The sequence below is a fragment of the Danio aesculapii genome, chromosome 12 (assembly GCF_903798145.1).
Source record: "Danio aesculapii chromosome 12, fDanAes4.1, whole genome shotgun sequence".
NCBI classification, from domain to species: Eukaryota; Metazoa; Chordata; class Actinopteri; order Cypriniformes; family Danionidae; genus Danio; species Danio aesculapii.
Window position 1 is genome coordinate 18951037 of NC_079446.1, and position 26699 is coordinate 18977735.

The window sequence follows — 26699 nt, forward strand, 5'->3', positions numbered from 1 at the left end:
ATTATCTAGTATATGTTATGACTTAACTAAATTAAGTACAATTTAAGAACTGCAACACTGCATAACTATATGTATAGTGCTCAAATAAGACACAAGGTGAACAATGTGTTTTGGGTCAAGTACAAAAAAATAAAAATCTAATCTCCTTAACAACCTGAAACTTCGCTTAAATGTATAGTTCACCCAAAAACTGAAAATTCTTATACATTCCCCTTTATTTGTTCCAAACCTGTTTGACTCTCTTTCTAGGTGAACACAAGAATTTATAGTGAAGAAATCAACTTCCACAGCAGGAAAAAAATTCTATGGAAGTCAATGGTTTTCTTCAAAATGTCATCTTTATAGTGTTCAACAGAATAAAGAAAATCATAAAGGTTTGAAAGCACATGAGGGTGAGTACATTTGAATATTTGGTGGAACTAGCCCTTTAAAAGATGAAACAAATACAGCAAACTGCACAAGTTAAATGCTGTCAAACACTGACAAGAATGAGACTTTATTGGATTTTATGTGGAGTTTATAACACTAAGATAAAGGGCAGTTTACACATACAGTTACAAACAAACATGTGATTTGTATGAGCAACATGATTACCTGTACAATATTTCATACATGATTGGTTTGTGTATTCTCAGTGCATAGGCATTACACACAGAGCAACTGTTGCACAGCACAATAGTATCTGAACAGGCTGAAACGGAGTAAGGCTGTTTTCTTAAGAGACCAAAGATATACTGTGTATATATTATATGAACGTAAAAGAAAAGAAAACCCTCTGGGGAAGAGAATGGTTTCTAATGGAGCATGGCTGAAGTCCAAAGGGCCCCCCCTGTTTCAAGTCTAGCTGGACGATTTAGTGCACAGTACCACCCCATCCATCCGCACGTGTGACATGACGTCCTGCGACAGCTTTTAAAGCCAGTACTTTCTCTTCAACTGTAAACGAGAGGCACTTTGTGGCAACCACAGGCATCATAAACAACATATTGCACAAATCAGCTAAGAAAGAGTGACGTGAGACATATACACTGGCACCTTTGAAGACGTTTTGTTTTTCATTAAAGCTGAAAATTTATTTTTCATGCTGCCTGTGAGCTACACACACCCATGCCACAGACGGGATGTCTGAGGGTCTGCGTTTAAAGGTACTGTGGCTAAATTGTCAATTGTTTGGGGGTTAAAAAAAGAACATTCGGTCAATTACTCACCTTCACGTCATTCACGAGTGTTAAATGGCAAACAAAAGTAGAATAAAGTCAATAGGGTCCAAAAATAAAGTGCATTTTTGGACGCTATTGATAAAATGGTTTAAATATCAGGTTAAGATAACATAAAGGTGAGTAAATAACATTTTGGGTGAACGATCCCTTTAAATATAATCACGCATTAAACCACTAAGCATCCAAAAAGAAATCATCGTACGTTTAGGAGGAGTTGCAGGGGGCCAGAATGTGAACGAATACTTTTATAAATAGTCGCTTTATTCTTTTTTTTTTATACTTTTTTTAAATTTTTTTTTTTAAACAAACAAAAAAATTTCAGTCTATAAAAACATATTCGATTCTATTAGGATGCACAGATAATATTAATGTATTTTCATTTTACCTATATTCTCCTACATTGATTGCTGTAAAACAAATAAAAGAAAAAAAAATACTGTGGACCACTGACTGAAACCCTGCAAAGACCTGTAACAGTGCAAATGTCTAGTACAATATGTTGCTCTATTATAGTAGCTTTAAATAAGTCAGTGCTTGGGCAGAATGGTAGGTATGAAAGCAGTAGAAGAGTAAGCATTGTCAACTTCAAGTAAGGCAAAAAATACCTCCCGTGGGCCCTGCCTCCTGCTCCCAACACAAAGTAAAACAAAAAAAAAATCTAAATCAAGCTTAATTTTGGCAGGTTTTCAGTGATGTGATAAAATGTAAACAAAACATGAGAATCTATAATAGGCTTGCTTTTGTTCCTGGATTGGTTAGTGTACAATCTCAAGAAGGAAGGCTGAGTCTCCTCCTCATGTCAGGGAAACGAGTTCGTTTTCTCGAAAGGAAGGCGAGATGTACGGTGCGTGCAGTGGGCTGGTGAACAGATTGAAGCCTGAATGTTAACAGTACGAGAAAGGCAGCTTACTCACTACCCTCAGTGAAGATTCTTGCCCAAGAAACTGAGTTTTTTTTTTTTTTTGTATTTTTGTTTTTTGGTCTGACCACGTAAGCCAGGTGTTAAAAAAGATTTGGCATGCTTAAAAGAAAATTATACATTTAAATATTCTCATATATAGGGCTTTAATATTTCTGAAGCAAGCACAAGACTTGTGTAAAATCCGTAGCTGCACTATGCTCATCCCAAAGGGAACGAAGACTGTTCAAGAACAATAAGGGGAAATAAAAATGAACTCCAGCGAGAGATAGACACCGAATTGTTGGTTTAACTGCTTCCAACAGTAAGGACGCTCATTGCAGCACGATTGAACGCTTGGAACCATAAGGATGTTTGACTGTTCTCTACATCATGAGTTTGCAAGCACCATTGCTGGACAAATGATCCAGATTTGATTAGATCATGCACAATAAGGCTACAAACATGTTATAGGGAGCCAAAGATCGAATGTCTAACACAGCCAGGAAGAAAGGAAAAAACATGTGAATGACGTTGAAATCAAATTGAAACTTGCATCCAAGGTTGATACATTCAGAAAAGGGCTTTTCTCCATGTTTACATGCATGAAGATGCTGTACACCCGATCTGACCTGTGAACCGCGGCCATGTGGAGCCCTCGAATTGATCCGTATACAACAAAATAATCCTTTTATGATGTTATGACACTATTTAGAGCTCAAACCATGAACATTTTTAAAGTTTAAAGAGGGAACGGGAATTAAAAAAACATGAAGAGCCACTCAGGGGTTGTTTAGAGATTAAAATCCCATCTGCAGAAGAAAAAGTGACGCCAATTAGTTTTCTTCCCAAACTCTATCGAATTGTAAAAGACTTTAGAAACCTCTTTTAGGAAAAACAATGTATACTATTTATTGAACAACATGGAAACGGATTCCAATAACATGCACACGATCAACATTATTGCAACACGGGTTTCCCTGTTGTGTGTATATTTGCATAAAAAAATAAGAATACACGGTGGAGCAATGAAGTCATGGATTTAGAAGCATTATCACCTCCACTCTAGCAGTGGTAATAATGACGAAAGCAGACTTAAAACCAAAAAACAAAAAGGCGAGAGACGCAGTTTCCAGTGCCCGACTGACACTTTCCAGTGCCCGACTGGTGGCCTTCCAGCAGCATGAGGAGACTTTCACAGTTGGTAGAGACTAGAGAAGAACAGACATGGGGAATGAATGCTGATTAAAGCACTGGCCTTGGTTTCAACAGGTTGATGGAGCAGCAAATTTCGATCTTCACTCGATTTCTCCCATAAACAATCTCCCATCCTCACTAGGTTTTCTTTCTCGTGTTACGCCATGAACATGTATTTACATAATAGCTACTGACGCTGTTTTTCCCAAGGAACATCAGAGTCGATACTTCATGGAAAGGGAGGGGGAGAATGAACCAAAACAAAACAAGTCAGCATTTTTGTCCTTAAACTGGTGGCATTTTTGTGATGTGGGCGGGAAAAAGAAAAAAAATAAATAAAGAAATTATGGGGGGGGGGGTTAAAAAAAAAAAAAAAAAAAACTTGCTTTCAGTTCATATTCAAGTTTTCTCCTTTATACAACTCTGTTACGTATGGTTTCTTTTTTTCTTCCCATAAAAATATTTCAAACTTTAGTAATCTGTTCTTCATCGTACTGTTCATTTTCAGGGTCTGAGTCTGTTGTGTCCGAATACCGGTAATGGTCCGGTTCATTATCGCTAACATCCGGGGTTACAGAAGTAGAAGTGCTGGCCTCCGAGTTGGATGGTTCCTCCACTGTTTTTGTAAAGAACATTTTCACCTAAAAGTAATACAGAGGACATTTTAATTCAAATGAACATCTGTATATTTGGAAGTTTAAACAGGATGAGTCTGTCAGCACAGTTTAACACACCTGAAACGTGCTTTACATTAGGCATGGGCCGGTATAAGATTCTGACAGTATAATAATCTTGGATAAAAATATCCTAGTTTGACGGTATTGTGATCACTGCTCTAAAATATATTCTTTTTAAATGTCTGGGTAAAAAATAAACACTTTTTTTCTCTTTGAACACAATAGATTTTATGTTAAACATTTAAAATAATTTTAGAACAGTAGCTAAACATGTCAGACTAAATAATTCAAATAAATCATTGACATCTGTTGTCTTCATTAGTTTCAAAAGCACAGATTTCTTTACAACTTAAAATGGCATCTTTGGACATTGTTTCTGCTGGCAATACTGTTGTCCTAAACATTTTTTAAAAATCTTACATGTACCATAGGAACAGTAGCAGAACATTTTGGGGTTTTTTAAAACCTTGCCTTTTCCAAACCGTGGTATACCTTGATAACGGTTATCATCCCATGCCTACTTTACATACCTTGAAATTTGGAGAGAAGTATCTGTTGGCTTTATCTTTGTTGGCTTTATCCAAATCAGTCTTGGTTAAAGTCAGAATCAGATAGTCTTTATCATTCTCTCCCCTTTCCGAAGTTTGTATTCCATCCAGTTCCTTAACTAAACCTCCATTTTCCACTTTTTCTGTGCTCTCCTCTGACCCAGGGATGAAAAAGGTGTTCACCCAAAAGTGGAACATTTTCTCCTTTAAAAACACACAAATAGTCAATAAAAGATATTATTGAGATGTTTAGTGATACAAGTACACTGAGTGATGCTACATTATCATAAGCAAACAATTAAAGATATCTCAGATGTATGTAGAAAACAACAACTCATGGATCATATACCATGGCATAAACGACTCTTATTTGGTTGGAAGCAACAACTAAGCTTGTCGTTTTAAATGCAAATGAGCTACACCTCCTCACCCCTTTCAAGATGGCAGAGCTTTTATAGCTTGTGTTTTGGTCACACAAGTAAAAAATAAATAAAACCTGCATTTTAAAGTCTTGTTAGTTTCAACTCCTGGTAGATTTCTTTTTGTAGGAATGCCCCAAATTTTGTGCTGCCAAAAATGGATGAAAATAGCTATCCTGCATCGCACTACCCAGCAGAGTTTTACTTTCCCTTCAGCCAAAGTAACTGCTCAGCCTGTAGCAGCTTTCACACTAGACACAGAAACAGCTGCACTATGAAATCCATTCATTTTAAATGGCACCAGCAGCATTTCTATGTATTATATTAGTTTCTGCTGCTTGCAATAATGCAACTGTGGTGTCATGGCAACAGTGAAAAAATTACTCTTCTTGAATCTTTCACTGACAACAAAATGTTGTTGTTTTTTTGTTTGTTTTTTTAAATCAGCCAAATGTAAAAGTTACGTTTATCAAGTCTTGTAAAATTGCTTTATATTATTTAATAAAATGATACACAATTACTACAAAGCAGTTTCAGTTTTCAGCCAAATGCATCCAGAATTTTCATTTCAGTGCATCCCATGTTTTCAGAGTACACAAAACATACCCGAACAAAAAGCCAGTCGTTTGAGTATTTAAATACAAGGTTTTGCAAAAAACACAACAAACACAGGGTCCCAATATGTTGGTTATATCACTGAATGTAAACATTTAGGGAAGTTGTTACATACTGTATATGTCCGTATATTAGTTCTTTGAAACAGTATAAGTTCCTAAAAGGAAGCTACAAGGACTACAAATGAGGCACCTGAGAAATTCAGAAATGGTGCTTAATGAGAGAATAATACATTTGAAGTGACTCTCCTTTCTAACTCTGCAAATATTTATAAATGCTTGAACAGCAAAATTATGCATTATGCAAGCAAGTTGAAATTGCAAATATCATAATAGGACACATTCATGATGTCCACTGAGTTCAAAGCATTTTAGTCAATACATAATTGTATAGCACCCAACTAGAGCTCTGCAAATTTCTGAATAAAAACACTGTAGCGGTCAGTAATTCTGGTGTAAATGGAACGGGAGCAGGAGGTCTAACAATATAGCACTCACGAGTCCCTTCGTTATCTCGGAATAACATATCTGTGATTTCCTCATACTTATTGAGCACCTGTACAGCCAGTGCTCATGACTGTTGACATGATGAAAGCATGACCAGTGCTTTATGCATGTGCATTTTATTCACACAATCTGTGCTGAAAAAAAAAAAAAGTAGTATCTTTTGCTTTATGCTTCAAATTAATGACAAAATTACATTTAAAACCTCCTTTGTAAAAAACAAACAAACAAAAAAAAAACTATCATCACATAAAATTTAGTGTATATAACATTTTATAAGTAAATGAATACAAATCTGAATAAGGAAAAATTAAATGTCTTCCTTCTTAGCATTACAACTAAAAGATGCTGTAATGAAAAGCAATAAAGATCTGCAAGTGCACACTGGGCTGTTTGGAACAAACACATACCTTCTTCATCATCTTGTTTTGTTTGTGGAAGAACTCCACCTTGATGTCCCCACATACAGGCAGTGGTTGAGGAAATTCGAAGAACATGTACTTCTCCTCTCTTCTTGTGTGCGCTGGGTTTGAGGTGTGAATTTTCACCTTCAGCTGGTACACCACAAACTGAGGATCTGCGAAATAAAATGATGTGTAATTGCTATTCCGGCAATGTGCAACAAACAACTCTGAGCTTATGAATAACTGTTAATGTGAAACAAAAGAGAAGCATAGAGGGGGGAAAAAGAAGTGGGTGGAAACAGAAGAAATATTTATGCAGAAAAGACAACATTAAAATGCTGAAGAGCCCAATTCTGTGGACAGCTGACCCAAGACCACGCTTCTTATCTGCCTCGAATGGGGCATTACAAAGCCAAAAGTGGCACTCGAGAGTTTTACTTGTACATGGCAAACACATTCTAAACAGCAACACTGGCTAGGCTAACAGAACTGAAAATGAGAAACATTTTAGGAAAAGCTGATGTTACCCCAATGCCAATTGGTTTTTCTGAACCCATGTGGAATCTGCTCACTCTTGAATTTTACAGCAGAATCCCCTTGGAGAAAAAGAAGGAGATTAAAGACTGTCCAGTGGCCTGGTCAGAGCAGAAGCACTATGAGGGGAAGTAATGTTTAAACAGAGCACAACCACACACACAGCTTTAACAGAGCTGGACTGAAATATTAATGGCCAAACACACTATGAAGGAAGCCATAAGTGCAACACCAATGGGAAATGCTTTAGCCACAAGGTACGCTCTAATCACACACAAGACATTACAGACATTGAAATACAAAATTAAAACTAACAATAAAGTACAGATTTCACACAGCAGGTTCGCATAAGCATTATTTAATAAAGCGTTCATGACCTAAAACTAACATTTTTACGTGAAAGTTAAATAAGTTATTAGAGATGGAGATGATGTGAACCAGACAATCATCAGGCTAAAACTATGTTGCATTCTTATTGCTTTTTACAGGGCAATTGGTGATTAACACCATTTTACACTTGCAAATGCCCATTTTCTTCTTAAACTCTTGTCAAATGTTAGATTTTTAGCCATGTATGCACCTTTCTGTCTGGACTGTGTACAACAGGCTTGGCCAGTGTTCAGAATAGAGCCTGGAGGAGGTACAGTCAGAGACAGCGACATGAATGCAGAGCTACAGTGCCACTGGACAAACTCACACTCTAGGTAAAGAATCAGCCCTCTGGAAGCAGATTAGCCTCAAATCTTTCACATTGCTAACACTTTATTTTTTTAACACGACAAGGTTACAGCTAAATCACATATACTAGTCCGGGAAGTACATTGGGTCGGTATAGATAAAGATTAGATCAGGGCTACCAAAACTTGGTCCTGCAGGGCCGATGACCTGCATAGTTTAGCTTAACACACCTGCCTGGAAGTTTCTAGACTGTCTAGTAAAAGCTTGATTAGCTAGCTCAGGTGTGTCTAATTGGGCTTGGATGTTAAACTCTGCAGAACACTGGCCCGCTAGGATTGAGTTTGAGCAGGCGCATAGAAAAAGTAGTTTGAACTTGTAGAGCAGATTTTACAGCATGTGAAGCAGAAAGGAAAGCCACAAGAAGCTGAGTAGCGTGTTAAACCAGCCTCTTGGCACAGTTACAGTGGTGAGCAAGATGCATGTGTGTACACCTGGTATTACTAAATTAAATTACAAGAACACAAGCGTGTCGCAGTGATATACAGGCATCAATAATAGAATATGTTGACCAAAGTTTTTATTTGTTTGTTTTTTGGAGTGTAGTTAGCGCTTTTAAATATTTCTTCAATACCATATTAGAATATCTGAAATGTCGCTTTTATTTGCATAGCATTTCTCATAATGCAAATTAAGAAAGTTGTTCAAAAACTCCATAATGTTATTATCTAGGGCTGCTCGATTATGGGAAAAACCATAATCACGATTATTTTGGTCATAATTGTAATCACGATTATTCAAAACGATTATCAGTTGAAGTAAAAATTACTAGCCCTTCTGGGAATTTTTTTTTTAATATACATTTCCCAAATGATGTTTAACAGAGGAATATTTCACAGTATTTCCTATAATATTTTTTCTTAATTTGATTAATTACACAGCCCTATTATTATCTGAAAACATCTAAAGAATAATCATTTCCATTTAGCAGTTTACAGATGGAAAACGGTCGTTTGACACAAGCCAGGTTTCCATGTTAATGTGAAGCCAATCTTATCAAAGGTTACACATTTTTTTTAATGAAAACAAAGACTATAGAATACACAAGACATGTCACTTGTATACTTTTGAATGGGAAAAAGTGTAACAGTCAATATGGTGAATGAAGCCCTGCCTTCTAGTACAGGAGCCAATCAGCGATCGCTATATGGCAAATAAAGCCCACCTTTAGTACAGGAGCCAATCAGCAATCGCTATAGAATGACAACTCTCCGGAGGAGGTGCTCGGAGCAGACCTGAGTTTCTGCAGATTTTGTGTGATACGAACATTTAGAAATGAAACCAAATAGACAGTTGTTGTTTAATTTTATTGGTTATTCGTAATATGTAATTTAATCATAAGCTTGGCAAGTAGTTTTGGAGAATTTAATGTTTCCCCATTCAAACATACTGCCCAAACATACTGCCCGAGAGGCGTTTCAAGGATGGCCGCCGAGTGAAATGACTTGCCTTAAAGGGACTTTGATGAAAATTAAATAATTTCCATCAAATTTCCAGAGTGGCTGGCTGTAGTATTGGTAAGCTGGTAACCAACAGTAAACAAGCCAAGCATACTAGAGACAGGTGATTATTCAAGAGGGTATAATTTTCACTACATCAGTTTCTTCAGCAAATGATTTTCCAATTCCAATTATTTAAAATTTTGTCTTTTACAAGTCCATAACCACCTCTACTGAGTGGAAAAGCATGGCATTTCCATCACTTGTCTCTTATGCAATACTTAAAAATGTGAATGAACACCAGGTGATGGAAACCCATCTGCTGTCACTATAAGAAAGCATCATCTTTTTTTAGGTTTTTTTATTAGATACATGCAGCATTAGTCAGGTAAAAAATACCAGATGGCTGTGTATTTTCAACGTCAGGGTTCTTCAATTTTCAAGTAAAATATGCAAAATAAAATATTGTTACAAATGTCAAAAGTCAGCATGAACTGGTCGTTGCTGAGACTTATTTCAGTATGTTGATTTACTGTCGACTAAAATGGAATGGAGTATGAGCGAGGCTTTTGTTCATCATGCTCTGATGTGAACAGAAAAAGTCCACCACTCCAAACGCAAAGTCAAACTTTAATTGAAGTTTACCAAAATATATATTTTTTTTTCCTCAGTGGATTAACAAAGAATAATTGTTGACCTGAAGAATTATAATGTACACTAGTAGAATCAACATTGCAAATTTTGATTGCACATGAACGGTAAGCCAACAAAGCATGTGAATTGTTGAATTTGATTGACAAAAACATACTTAGACATGAGTTCTAAAATCATCCATGTACAATGCTTCTGAGAGCCATTTCTGTTGCACCCATTAAGAAACTTTAATATACCTAATGTTATGCTCTCATTGTTTTCAATAACACTAACCTTGTTGGCACAGACATGAGTTCATACCAGGTGTAAACAGTAATACCTTCTTTCACCAGAGCATTTATAATCTCTTCACTTAAGATGGACAATGCACAGCATAAATAACGAAAGAATAAGAATGAGAAAAAGAAAGAGAGATAGTTCACTTACTGCAGGTCCCTCCACTGAACATAGGCACTGTCTCAAATACCATCTTGTGAAAGAGCAAGGCCACAGGTTTGTACTCCAGCTTATTCCTCAGAAGGTAGCTATAGTAGTACACATATCGCCTCTGACTGGGAATAGTCACTCCCTGCAAAAAGGAAAACCATTAATACACACAACTTCATAGCCTCAATACCACCAGATTTATTTGAGTTATTTGCAGCACTTTTATTAAAAGGGGACAGCACTTGCGTTACATAAGAAAATATCGCATTTCATGAGTGATGAGGTTGATAACTGACAGTATATGCTTTTGTCTGTCACATAATTTTTGCCTCTTTAATATATAACGGTTTGAAGGCAGATCTCCTGGTTTAAAACAAATGGTCTGCGGTTGAGCAAAGAAATCTTCATTGATAAAACAGAAAAAAGAAAATCATGGTCAAAAAGCTATGTTGGGTCTGTGCATGCCATGAAGTGCTGCAAATGACATTTTACAAAGATTGTAATTTCTATAAATAAATTTAACAACTGTACATCAATTTTTTTTCTGTGGCTTTTTAATCTGATTATGCAACTCATCAAGCATAATGGGATTGCAGTACTAAAAGACTAATTTACCGATTTAAAAATGTGTGTGAAACAAGGTCTGTTGTAAATATTGTTCTACAACATCAATTACAAAGCATGCATTTGGATGCAGTTATGTTCACTTTTAGAAATTGTTTTTTGTTATAAAACAAGAATCGTCACTGTAGTTTGAGTGCGGTTTACAATGCAGAACAAAACGTTAATGCATTTTCAAGTTAACCACAGACTTAATTTTGCTCATAAAAATGAAACTCATTATTAAAAATGAATAAACTTTTTCAAAACCCACAGGGAAATAATAAGTGGCACCGCGACTACAGAACTCTGAACAAACTGATGAGTTTGTGATGATGTGATTCATGGTTTAAAACTTTTTTTTTTTAATCGTTAAATTATATATGTGAAAATCTATCACAAAAAAAAAGGTATACGAACAATGGCTAAAACTAAACATGGAGGCTTTCTTTTTGCACACCATTCCCTCAGTAACAAACTAACGCTAAGAGAGCCACTAAAACTATTGTGGCTAATGCAGTTAAACTGACATCAACAGAGAAGGACTGCCACTCCAAACATAGAAGCAAATAACAGAATTTGATAAAAGATTAACAAAAGAAAGATTTTTTTCAGTGGATTAACTTGCATAGATTAATTGCTTATCTAAACAATAACAACGCGTGCAAGCAAAATAAACATTGTAAAATCTTATTTCGCATGTACTTTGAGGATACGTTATTTGTTATTTGCTAGCTCAGCGGTCCCCAAACTTTTTACCACCGCAGACCAGTCAACATATGAAAATTTTACAGTAACACTTTATTTTGATGGTCTATTTGAGTAGATGAGTAGACAGACTGTCTGCTTAATATCTGTTAATATGCTCCTTCAACTGACTAAGAAACTTTGCAAGTACATGTGAACTTATACTAACCCTAACCCCAACCCAACAGTCTACTTATAATCTAATGGGAATTAGTTTGCATGTAGTAAATAAAATGTGACCAGATTTACTGCAGACCGTGGGTGGGTTTTGGCTCTCCATACATTGCTAGGCGAACATGAGTTATTTCTCAAAGGATGACAAGCTGACAAATCATTGCTGCAACTCTGATACAAGTTTTATTTATGGAGAAAATTAAAAAGCACTGCAGGGTTTGGGTGCTCTGTGTTTGTCTGATATAATTAGTCTAACGAAATGTGTATATTATGTATAAATATAAGTATGAAGCTGATTGGTCACGTGACTTGCAGCATTCTGAAGATGTTTTTAACTAGGGGCGCCTGGAAAGCACAAGCGTGTTACGCCACTTGCACTGCACACCTAGGCTAGAAATAACAAACTTGCGTGCGGAAAAGATGCGATACAGCCCCTACAAAAACACAAAACCACCACAATCTCCAGCTGTTGATCTTTTTGCACAGATATGCTGGATTAACCTGATTTGTTGTGGATCCATTCCTTGGCAGTTTGTGGGTCCTTCACTGGGCATTTTCCCATTCACAAAGAAACGTCTTTTTTTGGTAGCTTGTGGATTCAATTTTGGCGCTCAAGTGACTAAGATGATTTTTGTGCCTAAGATGATTTTTCAGAATTAAAGATCGCTCAGACTCAGATAATAAATAAAACAGAAGTATTTAAGGATTTTTGTGTGCGGCCCTATACCAACTGATCCATGGACATGTACCGTCCCGGAGGTTGGGGACCACTGCGCTAGCTGATCAAAATCTGAAACTATTTTGTGCTTCACATTTGCAAACGATCATCTTTTTTTGGAAACAAAATGCAGAGCATAAATATATTCATATATATTTCTCACCTTCTTGTCTCTGGTCCTAACTTCATCGTAGAAGTCCAGAGCCTCTTGTGCTTTTTTGAATTTGCCTCGGTGTAACAAGTACGCACAAATCATGACACCCGTTCTTCCCTTTCCAGCTTTGCAGTGAATGGCAGCCACATGATTGTCATTTTCACTGAGCCATTTATCCAAATCTTCACAGAAAGGTTTAATAAGCTCTAGCTGAGGAGGATTGTGATCCTCAAATGGATACTGTGCAACTGCAAGAGACAAATAAAGAGATCATTGAGAGACCTCCATCATAGTTCCCACACAACAACTGACATTTCTGTAATCCAAGCCTCTTACCTCTGCAGTTAAATTTGGCAGTATCGTAATGTCTTTCTGCACATCTAAACAACACAAAAAAAACGCAGATAAGTACATAAGTTCAACATAATACTTTTCCGCTAAGAACTTTGCACCGATGCCAAAACCAACAGAACAATCAGAGTTAAGTAAGGGTTCTATGTGCAATGACAATGCCCTTTATTCACAACGATCAAACAGCCGCCTTAATCCTCAAATGAACATGATTGCAGCTTTCAGAACATTCTAGCAGTAAAAGCAGTTTGATGAAAACCCATTTACAAAACCGATATCACAGAACTGAAGTTTTTGAAACACACTTACAGGTTATATATCTTGTAATGATCTTTATGCTTTGAATCAAGAAACCTGCAAAGAAAGAGAAGACAAAAACATGTTAGAGATTTTAATTAAAGGAATAGTTCATCCAATGAAAGCTCAACAACAAACTAAACAAATGAAGATATTTTAATGGAACTGGATTTCTGTTCTTTCATTGAAAGTCCTCAAAATGGTTATGCTTCAAAAGGTTTATAAAACCACTCAAATGTAATCAATCCGAATAATGTGTTTTGAAGCAAGTCTCCTGAATGGACTTGATGGACAGATTTAATTTAGGTTTTTATTCATGTACAAATACTGATCACCACCTTACTGGTTCATATGGAAGATGAAATGTGCTAGCGGGACATGAGACCATGACTTATTAATTTTCGAATATCAATCAAGTACAATTGAGAGCCAAGTTCACAATGTTTGATGCTTCACATACATCAGTTGATTCATTGTTATATTTTAATAAAAGTCTCAATTTTTAACTTCAAATTAAAATCGATTTACATTTAAAACTATTTTAGCAATGGATGTAACAATTCAATTTCTTTTAAACAAAATTTGATTTTACATCCTTACTTTTAGGGACCCACAATATTATTGGAAATAGAACATCGTCACAATTGGTCAACTATGTCTCAAAATGTACATTTGGAAAAATTACAGAAATATGCCTTGCCGATATGTGTTAATTATACGCCTGCCTTAAACAATGTAATATGATAAGTTAGGTTTGTTTTATACAATTCAAAAGCAAATGTGCCCCACACATCCTGAAAAGTGATGCCAAATCATTGTGTGCCCATGGTGGCGCGATATCTGTCCTGTATTGGAATTTCAACTCAAAACAAAGCAAATCACACTTCTAATCACTTGTTCATTTCATGTACGTTCAGGTGTTCATTTTTCTAACACATTCATTGAGTTACATGCTACTATACAAATTAGCTGTTCACTTAAGTGAGATTTTTATATTGTGCTCCTGCAACTCATGATTACTACTGCACGGATTTGGGCACTAAAGCAAGGACATGACAGCAGCCAGGCTGCAAACAGTTTGGCTAGACTGAAAAAAAAAAGTGAAGACTTTTCCCCCAGTATCCTTTATTGTCTATATAATTTTTCATCTGAAAATTATTGTTAGTAGAGCTGCAGGATATTGGAAAAATCTAAGATTGCGATAATTTGCTTTGCGAAGACAAACTTTGCAATTTAAATTGTTCTATTTGGAAAGATTATCCTAATTTAGATGGACTGAAATGATCAAGTATTTATTTTCTATGCAGTGCATCTGCATAAATTAGAATAAATTACAAGCATATATAAATAAATAAACAATGCTTTATGTTTTTTGGGGGGGTCTATCAGTATTCAAGTACGAAAATTGAACAATTCAATGTAAAAAATAATCTGTATAAATCATTTAAAAATAATAATATTTAATACTTTCTTTATCTTTTAATGTTTAAAAAAATAATCTAATTCTGCGATATGACTACTGCAGCTAAACACATTGCAATATCGATGCTCTAATGATATATTGTTCACCCCTACCCCCAAGACATTAATTCATCTTTGGAATACAAATAACAACATGAACAGAGCGCACTCTTTCTCCATTGACAGCAAGGTACCCGACTTCCAGAAGAAAAATAAATAAATTTAAGTCCAGAAAGGTACCAAAAAATATCTTCAAAACAGACCATATATCTTCAGCAGTTCAATTGGAATTTTATTAAGCTACGAGAATCCTTTTGTGCTCAAAAAAACCCCTTATTCAGCTCCTCGGTGTCAGTATATTGCGCATGTTTATTGGCACTGTACACTGATGTGACCCCGCAAAATACTGACACTGAGGAAAAAACTATTGAAAAGTCACTATTTTAGATTTATGTGTGCACAAATGTATTTTCGTAGCTTGCTAATATTTCCATTGAGGCACTTAAGCCATATGCTCTGTTTTGAGATATTGTCCTGGACTTTGCTGTTCGTGGAGGATGTGGAAGCTCTCAGATTTCATCTAAAATATCTTTGATTTGAGTTCTGAAGATGAACGAAGGTCTCAGTGGTTTGAGGTTGAGTAACTAATAACATCATTTTCATCTTTGGGTGAACTAAGCCTATAAAACAAAATACCAGGTGCTTTTGAAACATAACATTCAGAATTTGTATTATCTGCAAAGTTACAATACTGTGCATCCCAATAAATTTTATGATGCTGTCATTCTTTGCATCGGGTATCGACAGACAGGAATACAGATGGGAAAAAAAGTTAATGTGAACTTCTCTCTGTTGCAACAGTGAGTGTGGTAAAAAGCTTGTCAAGATCATTCCGTTTTCTCATTATTATACTTGATTTGTAGATGAAGTTCTATGGTTTTGCATAAAAGGTACTTTATCTTGTTGGGGTTTATTGCGTTTTATAACTCATGTTACTTGCTACCAGGAGTCTGTTAGATAATGCTTGGGTAGAAAAGACTATGAATTGAAATTTAAAGCGGTTAAAAAAAAAGGTTGTGGCTGTGGCAAAATATCATACACTATGCATTCGTATTTCTTCCCTTTTAGCTTTGAACTTTACAATGGGAAGCGCCACATGCTGTGACTTGATGTTACTTCAAGCGCATCATTCTGTGCACGGGATGTGCATAAGCGCTTTGTACAGCTCTGAACTCGAGCCTTTAATATATAATACACTCGCAGAGCAAAAGATAAATCATAGTCTAGTAGTCTATTTCTGCCCTTTATTAAATGCTTGTCTTAATAAAAGACTGTGGTAAACAATTTAACATCTTAACTTAAACATGTTCTGTACGACATGATAATGAACGTTTTTCATGACAGTATTTTATTATGCAAACAGCATTAGATTGCTTCAATAAACTCAGATTTAAATTTTTTTTTGTTTTTAAACTGTTGGTACTGAACTGATTATTGGCAAATACAAATTTTTAGCACCAGGATCAGACTGGTTTGTTCCAAATAAAAAATAAATAAAATAGAATAATGCAGTTTCTTGGATTATTTATCCCTAGGGTTGGACGATTAATCGAAAAGTAATCGAAAACGATTTTCAGAACCTATAATCAATCTAATTTTTCCAGGACGATTATTTCAATTACTTTCCCTACCACGTGTGAAGTCATGTGACCCCGCTCTGTTAAGGCTGATTTTTACTTTTACAACCACATCTGATCTCTGGTCAAGTAGGACGATAGACCCATTCCTGAGCCTTACTTTGCACTACATTGACGAAGATTGGAAACTGCACCAGAGATGCCCCGATATGGCATATTTTCCATTACATTTATTATTATTATTTATTAAAATTATTATTTACATTAAAATATTTGTTTACAGAAGATACAAGAAATGCACTGTTTAAAATATTTTCAGGATATACAGGAGTTATTTTATTTAGAAGAGATATTTTTCTGCTTTCAATATGAAAAAGATCTATTAAAAAAAATTATAATAATATATATATAGATAGTGTGTGTTTCCTTCCATTATTTTCAAATCAAGTAATGCACCCTTCATTCAAAAATTTTTCACTTGTAATATTCGAGCATATTTATTGTACAAAATATATAATTGTTCATTAATCGTAATCGAGTTATAATGTTCAGTCGAGATTTTGATTTCAGGCCAAATCACCCAGCCACACTTATCCCTAATCAATTATCACATTTTACAATTAGTCAAAGTTTGGATGGTATGGACTTTCAATTGAGAAACAGAAATTTCTCAGGGGTCATTAAATACCTTCATTTGTGTTTTAAAGACAAATCAAAGTCTAATAGGTTTGGACCAACATAAGGATATTTTCCTCCTTTCAACAAATTGTGCCACATTTTTGATGCATAAGATTAGGTTTTTAGTTACGATACTCCCAAAATATGCAAATTCTAAATAAAATAGCAAAAAAAAAAAAACTCAGCAGATTCTCTCTGGCCTAACATATGATTCCACCATACCACAAACCACTTTGGTACTTTTGTCAACCATTTTGGATAAAAAGATATGCTAAATGCATGTATATAAATGTAATGATGTGAGGTGTCTGAATTGCTGAAAAAAACAAATGACTTTTTTTTTTATTAAAATAAGAATTATTTTAACCTGAAAAACCCATTTATCTTCCACAGTCAATTATATTTACTATCTAGCATTTTACATTCCAAATGCTCTGTGGAATATCATACAGAAAACCGTTTCTTAGAATGTCTGTCAATACAACTATCACAAACTGATAAAACAGCAAGAGTCAATGGTATGGGATGCATCATCTGGCAGGTCTAGTTCAACATGGCTGTTATAAATCACAGCAGTTTTTTTTTTTTTAATGGGTTACGGTTATCCTGACAAAATCTCTAGAGAGAACACAAAGTGAATACTTACCTCACTACATCATCTATGTTGTTTCTATATACACCCTCCAGTCTTTCAGCAGGGAAACCCATAGCTATTATGTTAGGATAAATGTCTGTACAGCAGTGTTAAGGAGATCTAGAAAAGTTGATATGAACAGGAAAGCAAATCTACAAACATCTGATTAAACATGAATACACATGTAAAGTCCACCGGATGCTTGTCTTAAATTGCATCCAAAACTCTGAGGCGAGGTTGGTGAACAATGCAGAGCAGTCAAATGACGCCACAAGGAGCAGGAAAACCAACAAACATCAAGCCTCGGTTTCAGCGGAGAACTTCAGCATTTCCACTAAAGCAGCGCTTTTCTTTTTGGTTGTGCAATGAGAGCTCAGATAACAGGATTCTGGGTAATATAGAACAGATGGCTCTCGCTGCAAGAGACCAATGCATAGACCTCTAACCCAGAGGGCCACACAGGGGCACTAAATAAATCACACTGTGCCTCAGCCCAGCCTGGAATCACTTTCCTTCCTCACCTTTCCATAACCAGTGCATCACTCTTTCGGGCTGACATACACATGCAGATATTAACAACCAAAGACCTACTAAAACTAATGACTAGTTCCAAAGCTATTCTGTCCATATCTATAAAAATGTACAATGTTATAACTGTAAATATTAGAATATTTCATTCAATAGTGTAATAAAACTAAAATATACACGTCTATTAGAATCACTTTTTGCATAAAATATATTGCCAACATAACTTATTTTCTTACAATTTATCTTCAACAATTAAACTATGATGGTTTCTGACAAAATGCACATAAAAAAAGAAACATCTGGACTTCCTGTGTTCTCGAATGGTGTAGCAGAATGCGGTTCTCACTCCTGATCTGGCAAACCTCACTTTTCAGCAAACAAGAAACATTTTTGATGGCATATGTGTGAGATCGGAGACTGTGTGATTCTGTTAAAGAATTTCAAAAGTTACAAAGTTTTAAAACTGGAAGGACTTGCGAAAGGATGCAACGATTAAAACAATGTTTAAAAAAAATAAATCAAGTGTATGTTAAAAAACAGCTCATAAAACGTAATAAAATGTATATATCCATAAATGTTATCATTTAGACTGAGTGTATACTATCTGTTAATGGTTCAGAGGCCAACAGCATTGTTATACTCTGAAACGCACAGAACTGAACTTCTTGGTAATTTCAAACATGCTTATCAAACATGCAAAAACCTACCTATATAAATGGTTAGATCAAATATCAAAACACAGATTCCAAAGTTATCTACCTTTCAAAGATATGCACAATATTATCAAACTTAAATCAGAATAACTTTGTTGCTCACGAATGAAAGGGCCTGTATCTCTTAACATACATTCCACACATATCACAGTAAAAAAAAAATAAAAATGCCTGAATAAAACAACCATTGTACCCTACAATAGCCACAACAGTTATAGAAAGCTATAAACAAAACAGTGTGAGACTCAAATTTGGAGTGCCGTTCACTTTACCTCACTAACATAATACAAAGTTCTGCATGATATACTGTTGAGCTGCCAACTTAACACGTCATACCTCAGTTTTCTGTAATGAGAGGTGAATAGGCATAGGATGATAACCATTTTCAAGGTATACCATAGTTATATATTACCACAGGAAAAGTGAATGTTTTAAAACCATCAAAATTTTCTGCAATACCGTTCCTAAGGTATGTGTAAGATTTTTTTATTTACTTTTTTTTTTTTTTTTTTTAGGACAACAGTATCTCCAGCAGAAACGATATTCAAAATGCCATTTAAATTTTTTAGTTTTAGATTCAAATCTGTGTTTTTGAATCTAATGAAGACAGCAGAGGTCAATGATTTATTTGAATTATTCAGCCTGACATGTTTGCTTTTCCAAAATACTTAAAATGTTTCTCAAAATAAAATATATTGTGTTCAAAGGGAAAAGTTTTTTTTTTGTTTTTTTTACACAGTCATTTAAAAAGAATATATATTTTTTAGCAGTAATCACAATACCATATTACCGTAAAACCGTGATATTTTTATCCAATTATATTATACGTCAGAATCTTATACCGGCCCATGCCTAGATGTGAATGTCTTACAGGAATCAATGGGAGATATTAAATTGCAACTAATTCATGGCACACCATATTTGAAGTCTATTACTATAAAACCTCAGACATTTTTTACATTTACAATAAAACTAACTCTAAATTAACCAAATATTGATATAAAGGGATCAAATAGAACTCTGAATTTAAACCTTTTTTGTTCAGCTCTGTGTACATTTAAGAACAATAGCGGTCTAGAGTTAGTAAGGCCAGTTTCTTCATCCAGAAACTACCTGAACCGATTTTAGTGTAATCTAGACTAACTTTACATATTTTAAAGTAAAAAAAAAATAGAAAGTGTATGTCTAGATAACATTCTTCCTGATCTGTAATAAAAATTGTAAAGTGAAAAGTGTGTATTCTCACCGATCTTTGCCATAGATGGTATTGCTTTATCATTATATTGAAAGCGGACTGAAAGAATGAAGTCATTCTTTATATTTATTCCTTGAAAACTGTGAGAAATGAAAACTCCGACAGCGTGTTTTAAATGCAATAAGTGCATTGCATGATGCAATGCAATGTGTCAATATAGTGACCCCCACACCATCTGAGCAGGCTGGGGCAAATCAATGTCCATGCGATCAATTCATTCACAGGATGGCTCATGTAATACACTAGACCTTGTTCAATGTATACACTTGCTAAAAATTGAACGATTGTCAAAACATGCATCAAAGGTATGGCATATTCCTAATGCTATTGAAGTGGATTTAAAGCTCTTCTTGGATGTTTTTATCCTGCCCTCTATCTGTCCTTCCAGTCTTTGTTAGTATCTTTTTTATATATTTTACAGAACAGCTAACAGTTATATAAAAGGACAATAGACTGTGGATAAACATCAGGTTTGGTGGTAAAGCTCCATCAAAAGGATGTTCAATAACGCTGAAACCTGCTGAAATAAAACAATCAAACCTCTCGCGCTTTAACACTTCATCTACCAGGATATAAAGCTCCTGAAAGCAACCATCACAAGCCCAAGAATGTACATACATATAATACCTGTGCTTGAAATTAGCAGAAGACGTTGACATATTGCACAAACCGGGGAACAAACGTCAATGACGCTTCTAATATAAAGCGCAGCAATGCACGTATCCCTTCCTGCGATTACGAAAAAAGGCATACTTCACATACTAAAGCATTTCCTTTTGTTTGTGCTCAATCCAAACTACTTCAAGTTGAGCGCGAGGTCTATTTTCTGCGAGCAGCTGATGCAATGCTCTTTGTGTGACACTGCTTGTGCATTTCATCTAATCCATCGCATTATATAAACCAGCGGCGCGTCTTTTGTTTTCAACCCCCAAACTGTCTTGATCTGAAATGTAAACGTTTTGAGAATTGGATTACAGATTAGCGGTCAATCGATAGATCAGATTACATAAATTGAGGAAAATGACATCTTATAACCTCACTAGCGTTGCTTATATTGTAGTTGGCACATGCAACTTGCGAACAAGACTAAAATAACCGTTTCTGTATGCTCGGTAACGTGGATAAATTACCAACTGACATTAATCTAAACGGCGTTGAGCTGACCCAGAAACAGAAACCAACAGATCTAGATCACATCATGTACAGTGGCGGACTCAATAGTTCCTATAAAAGGGGAAAAGCGAAAAATGTAAATAAATGCTCATATCTCTTTATATTCGGACGGAACGTATAAGATTTATCTATTTGGAACAAGATACAAGCCGTTACCTTCATTGGTGACACTGGTTTCTACACAAAAGACAGAACAGGGACATTTGATTGATCAAAGAGGATACATGTCAAGTCCAAGTCGAACCCGTCTTCTTGGTATCTCCTTTTGTTTCTACTGACAAATTCCTTTATGATCGCAGCCATGGCTGTGACAGGAGTCTTTAGGGTTTTTAGTGTGAGAGAGAGTATTGTTGCTTTCGGACGGTCGGTCGTCTTTATGCTCTGCTCGTTTCGCAGTCCCCCTGCTAGCTAGAATGGAGTCTGCTGTGGCTCACTCATCAAGGGCCTCGCTCCAAACCACCACAGGCCCGGCTTCCAAAATGCCCTCCTCGGCTCAGAGGAGCCCTGGGTGAAAAGATAAGCAACTTCCCACGTCTGGAACTGCGGAATTTCTAATGCACGACAAGTCTCTGGTCGCACTGAAGCCGCCGTGGTTGAGCGGAAAGGCGGAGAGAAAATCCTCTCCGGTGCTTCCACTTGAAGTTCGGTCGTCAGAGCCCTGCTCGCACTCAGCTCGCGCTCCGTCTAGCCGCTAGCCTCAAAGGCTAACGCGCTAGCTCGTCTACACATCCTTAGAAAATTTAAGCCATCGAACTTTACGACAATCCGCGATGACCAGGTTCCAACACACGAAACGAAATGTGACAGCCTCCACCAAGAAATTAAAAACTTGTTATTTAAATGTGGCGTAAGAAAGACCTCCGGTACTGTCCCTTTCCTTCACTGTTCCACTGCCTGTTAAACTCTCAAACTTCCATCATGGCTTCCCATTGAAAAAAGATGACGTTCGGACGACATATTCATCCGCATTGTCAAATAGTTCCACGGCTATTTCATTTTATGAAAACCACTATTTTGTTTTTGTATTTCAGTATATAAATAAACTCGTTATTAAGCATTCATGTTGAGCTGTCAAGGCGTTAAATTAAGTAATTTATCACCCATTTAATTTTAGGGTTACAGCGAGCGCACTAATACAACGGATCACAGATGGTCACGTGGCTACAGAAATGAGGGAAGTTTCCAATAATTTATATCAGATTTCAAGTCAGTTATGTAGGTGTTACGGACCAACATTCTCGTTTCCTTTTATGAAACAATCTCTAATTGGCTTGGCACACAATGACTGAAAAGCACAACCTACAACATTTATTTTAGTCACATTTCAAAAAACGGAGAAAATATCAGAATGCATGTAGTTACCCTCTCACCAATGCCTCGACTACTCTGCAGGAAATTACTGAAATGCTTACGCAAGCAGAAAAGTAAGTTACTGCACAGAGGCACAATCATATTACCAGGCACTTGTACATTAATTATAGAAATTATTTTGCGCCCACGTGTGATGCTAATTTTATTAAATTATGTATTCATGTTATAGGCGTGCCCTGTTACGTTTGCTCAGATGTGGAGTTTGCCCCAAGGACGAAACGGAGGTGGAAAGTTCTAGCTGCGTTTCAGACAGCAATTCTTTATTGTAGAGCGCCATCTGTCAGAATAATCTAGAATCAAAGTTCGTATGCTACAAATAGTGGTGCCCAAAATATCACCGGGAGCCGTGGGCCGAGGGTGAATATGCCAAACGATATTACATTAAAGTTGCCATTGGTAATTTTTTTCATAATATTTCAAAATAAATATACATATATAATATATAAATATTACTTTTTAATGGCATCAACTAATGCAGTGTAACTTTTTAAAATGATAACTTATTGCAATAAAACATAAACAATCACATTTATCACACAGTGGAGTTTAATGCGGAATACACTAGTCTAGCAGAATCTGCCTTTGACTTGATTTTCTCACCAAAATCTGTGTATTGTATAGAATGACATTATGCACGTTTAAACAAAATTTGATTAATTTACACCATTTAATTGAAACATTCAATTTCAGTTAGCTTTTAATAATCAAACAAACAAAGGGCTACATTAAATTTGAATTGACAATCTCAAAACCATCCTTATAATTCTTCTTCTCTTCTCCGATGGGATGGCAGGCCAAATCAGAATCAGAATCAGAATCAGAATCAGAATCGGTTTTATTGCCAAGTGTGCTTCACACACACAAGGAATTTGTTTTGGCTACAGAAGCTTCCAGTGTACATAAAGTGACATGTGACAACACAAAATAATCTGAAAAAATAAAATAATAATAATAATAAAAAAAAAAAAAAGTGATGAACATTAAACAGATGCGGTTAGTGAAGAAACCTGGATGTTGAGTTGTATGTACAGATTGTTATAAATATACAGGTTATAAGGTGCTGTGTACAAGTGCGAATGTAGAAAGTATTGCATTGTATATTGATATAAGGTGCTGTGTACAAGTGCGTATGAGAAAGTATTGCACATATTTATTGCACAGTAGGGGAATATTTAACTGTTCATAAGGTAGACAGCCTGAGGAAAGAAACTTTTCCTGTGTCTGGCTGTTTTTGTGCTCGGTGCTCTGAAGCGCCGACCAGACGGTAACAGTTCAAACAGGTAGTGTGCTGGGTGTGAGGCGTCCAGAGTGATTTTGCGAGCCCTTTTACTCACTCTGGAAGAGTACAGTTCTTGAAGTGTAGGAAGGGTTGTGCCAGTGATTCGTTCAGCAGTCCGGACTATTCGCTGTAGTCTACGGAGGTCAGTTTTGGCAGCTGAGCCGAACCAGACGGTGATTGAAGTGCAGAGGATGGATTGGATGACAGCTGAGTAGAACTGTACGAGCAGCTCCTGTGGCAGGTTGAACTTCCTCAGCTGACGAAGGAAGTACAGTCTCTGCTGGGCTTTCTTCACAATAGAGTCTATATGAGTGTCCCACTTCAGATCCTGAGAGATGGTGGTGCCCAGGAACCTGAATGACTCTACTGCAGCCACAGTGCTGTTCATGATGGTGAGTGGGGGGAGTGCAGGGGGGTTTCTCCTGAAGTCCACTATCATCTCCACTGTTTTGAGCGTGTTCAGCTCCAGGTTGTTGTATCTGCACCATAACGCCAGCCGCTCCATCTCCTGTCTGTATGCAGACTCGTCACCGTTCTGGATGAGGCCGATAACAGTAGTGTCGTCTGCAAACTTAATGAGTTTGATGGAGGGGTCTTTTGCAGTGCAGTCGTTGGTGTACAAGGAGAAGAGCAGTGGAGAAAGAACACATCCCTGGGGGGCACCAGTGCTGATGGTGCGGCTGTCGGATGTGATTTTGCCCATTCTGACTAGCTGCTGTCTATCTGTCAGAAAGCTGGTGATCCATTGACAGACAGAGCTAGGAACAGAGAGCTGGGCCAGTTTGTACTCAAGCAGTGATGGGACGATGGTGTTAAAGGCAGAACTGAAGTCCACAAACAGAATCCTTGCGTAGTTCCCTGGTTTGTCCAGATGTTGTAGGGTATAATGCAGTCCCATGTTGACTGCATCATCCACAGACCGGTTTGCTCTATAGGCGAACTGCAGGGGGTCCAGCAGGGGTCCAATCAAAGGTTACCATGGGCCAACTTTGGCCTGCAAGCCCTACTTTGAGCATTTAATTGCGTCAACTTACTAATTATTTTTCATAAATAAATAAAATTAAACTTTGTTTGTAACATTTATATCAATATATCTACATATCGCTAAAATGAATGCCAACTAGAAGTTCAGTCACAATGCAAACTCTATCTACAGAGTATGTCAACTGAATGAAACGAAAAAAGTAGATAAACAAGTTTTATTATTTTGTAATCATTTTGTATTTTATCCAAGATAAATTGAGAGGGGTCTGGCTGCAGACTTGGTGCAGTGCAATCTGAGCTGCATGCAATGCTTTTAATGGGCTCATCTAACCCCATCCCTAACCCTAACCGTCACAGTGATGTCACCAGCTCCATTGAGTGCATTGTGTCTGACGCTGCATCACTGAGAGATGCAATCTCAGCTTGCATCATAAAGGCAGCATCCATATACTATTGGATAAATTTCACATTAGCTACATTATATTGAATAGTTTATGTTCAGGTTTTGTCCTCTCTTAACAACTGCAACAAACATTCAAATTTATGCTCAGATTTTTGTGTTCATAATAATGTTATGAACTTATATTATACATTTTAAAAACATACAGTTAAACATCAGCCAACTTTGAGGTAGAAAAAGATGCTTGTTAAGCAGATCTGTCACGGTCTAGTCTATGGCAGCAATGTTATTGTAAAATATATTTTGAAGTGTATATTATAAGGGATTATGCAAAACACTTTGGAAAAAGTATAACAAGTCTAGTCCAAACTGTGTGAATGTCATTTTGAATGACTGTCCCTTTGTCTCAAGCAAAACCTTTATATATTTAATAGATTATTTATATAACACCTAAAGTCAATTGTAAGCATTTTGGGGTCATTCATGTAAATCAGTCCTGAACTTTGATGATTTAAATGCAGTCTCTCCAGAACTCGCTAATAATTTAAGGTATGATTCCTAAAATGAATGGCCAATACTTAAAAGCATTTATTTTCAAAATCCCCTGATCAGTTTTTACTTTTATCTTTTTTTCTTTTCTTAAAAGTTCAGTGCATTTGTGGTGTAACTTGAGTGGAAGAGAGCAAAAAGGCTGAACTTTAAAATTATTTATTTATGTGTCATTTTTAAATAAAAACTATTCAGTATGTTCTACAGAAATGTAACAAGCAATATAGGATGCAGTTAATGAATACAAATGACATCAGATGGAAAAAGAAAGGACATCACAAAATAATATTTTTTATTAATAATATTTTTATTGTACCACATAGAACATAACATACAAAAATACACAGGATCACAATGATATTAACTATACACTCAAAAAAAGTTATTTAGAAAACCCAATGGTCGAGTAAAAATATTGGGTTGCTTTGTTGGGTAATGTTTAACCTTTCTTGGCTTATTTCTATAACAGGTCAAAAAGTTAGGTTAAAAAATGAAATTTCAACATTATCTGATTATCAGTTACACTCATAATAGCATAAAAAACAGACACAACAGCAATAAAAAACAAGGAATAAGTTACAAGAAATTCACATAAGATAAGCATTCAAAAAGACCAGCAAATTTATTCCTTAAGAAACATAGGACCCCCTGAGACGTTACCTTCGGTCATTACTGCCATGATGACCATCACAGCTGGAGCCGTTTCCTCCTGTGGGCAGAGTGCACG

At 36.1% G+C, this 26699-nt stretch overlaps 1 protein-coding gene across 2 annotated transcripts; it reads right to left on the reverse strand.

The window, feature by feature from the left end:
* Positions 1-467: 467 nt before the first annotated feature.
* Positions 468-22323, reverse strand: ptenb (phosphatase and tensin homolog B). Of its 2 annotated transcripts, XM_056468994.1 has the most exons (10): positions 21614-22323; positions 17733-17817; positions 13323-13367; positions 12999-13042; positions 12672-12910; positions 10270-10411; positions 7009-7077; positions 6488-6654; positions 4523-4744; positions 468-3956 (listed from the first exon to the last, which is right to left on the reverse strand). In XM_056468994.1, the coding sequence occupies exons 1-10, from the start codon at positions 21690-21692 to the stop codon at positions 3780-3782; spliced, it is 1269 nt and encodes a 422-aa protein (XP_056324969.1). In that variant the 5' UTR covers positions 21693-22323; the 3' UTR covers positions 468-3779. The 2 variants fall into 2 exon arrangements, with proteins under 2 accessions (XP_056324969.1, XP_056324970.1); XM_056468995.1 differs by lacking the exon at positions 7009-7077.
* Between the last annotated feature and the right edge of the window lie 4376 nt (positions 22324-26699).

What these genes read in the sequence shown, in the direction of transcription:
- ptenb (XM_056468994.1), bottom strand. Translation starts at nt 21,692, where the DNA reads ATGGCTGCGATCATAAAGGAATTTGTCAGTAGAAACAAAAGGAGATAC. An exon ending in TGCCAAATTTAACTGCAGAG is followed by an intron (nt 12,911 to 12,998) that starts GTAAGAGGCTTG and finishes TGTCTCTTGCAG; the next exon opens with TTGCACAGTATCCATTTGAG. An exon ending in ACTTCTCTCCAAATTTCAAG is followed by an intron (nt 3,957 to 4,522) that starts GTATGTAAAGTA and finishes TATTACTTTTAG; the next exon opens with GTGAAAATGTTCTTTACAAA.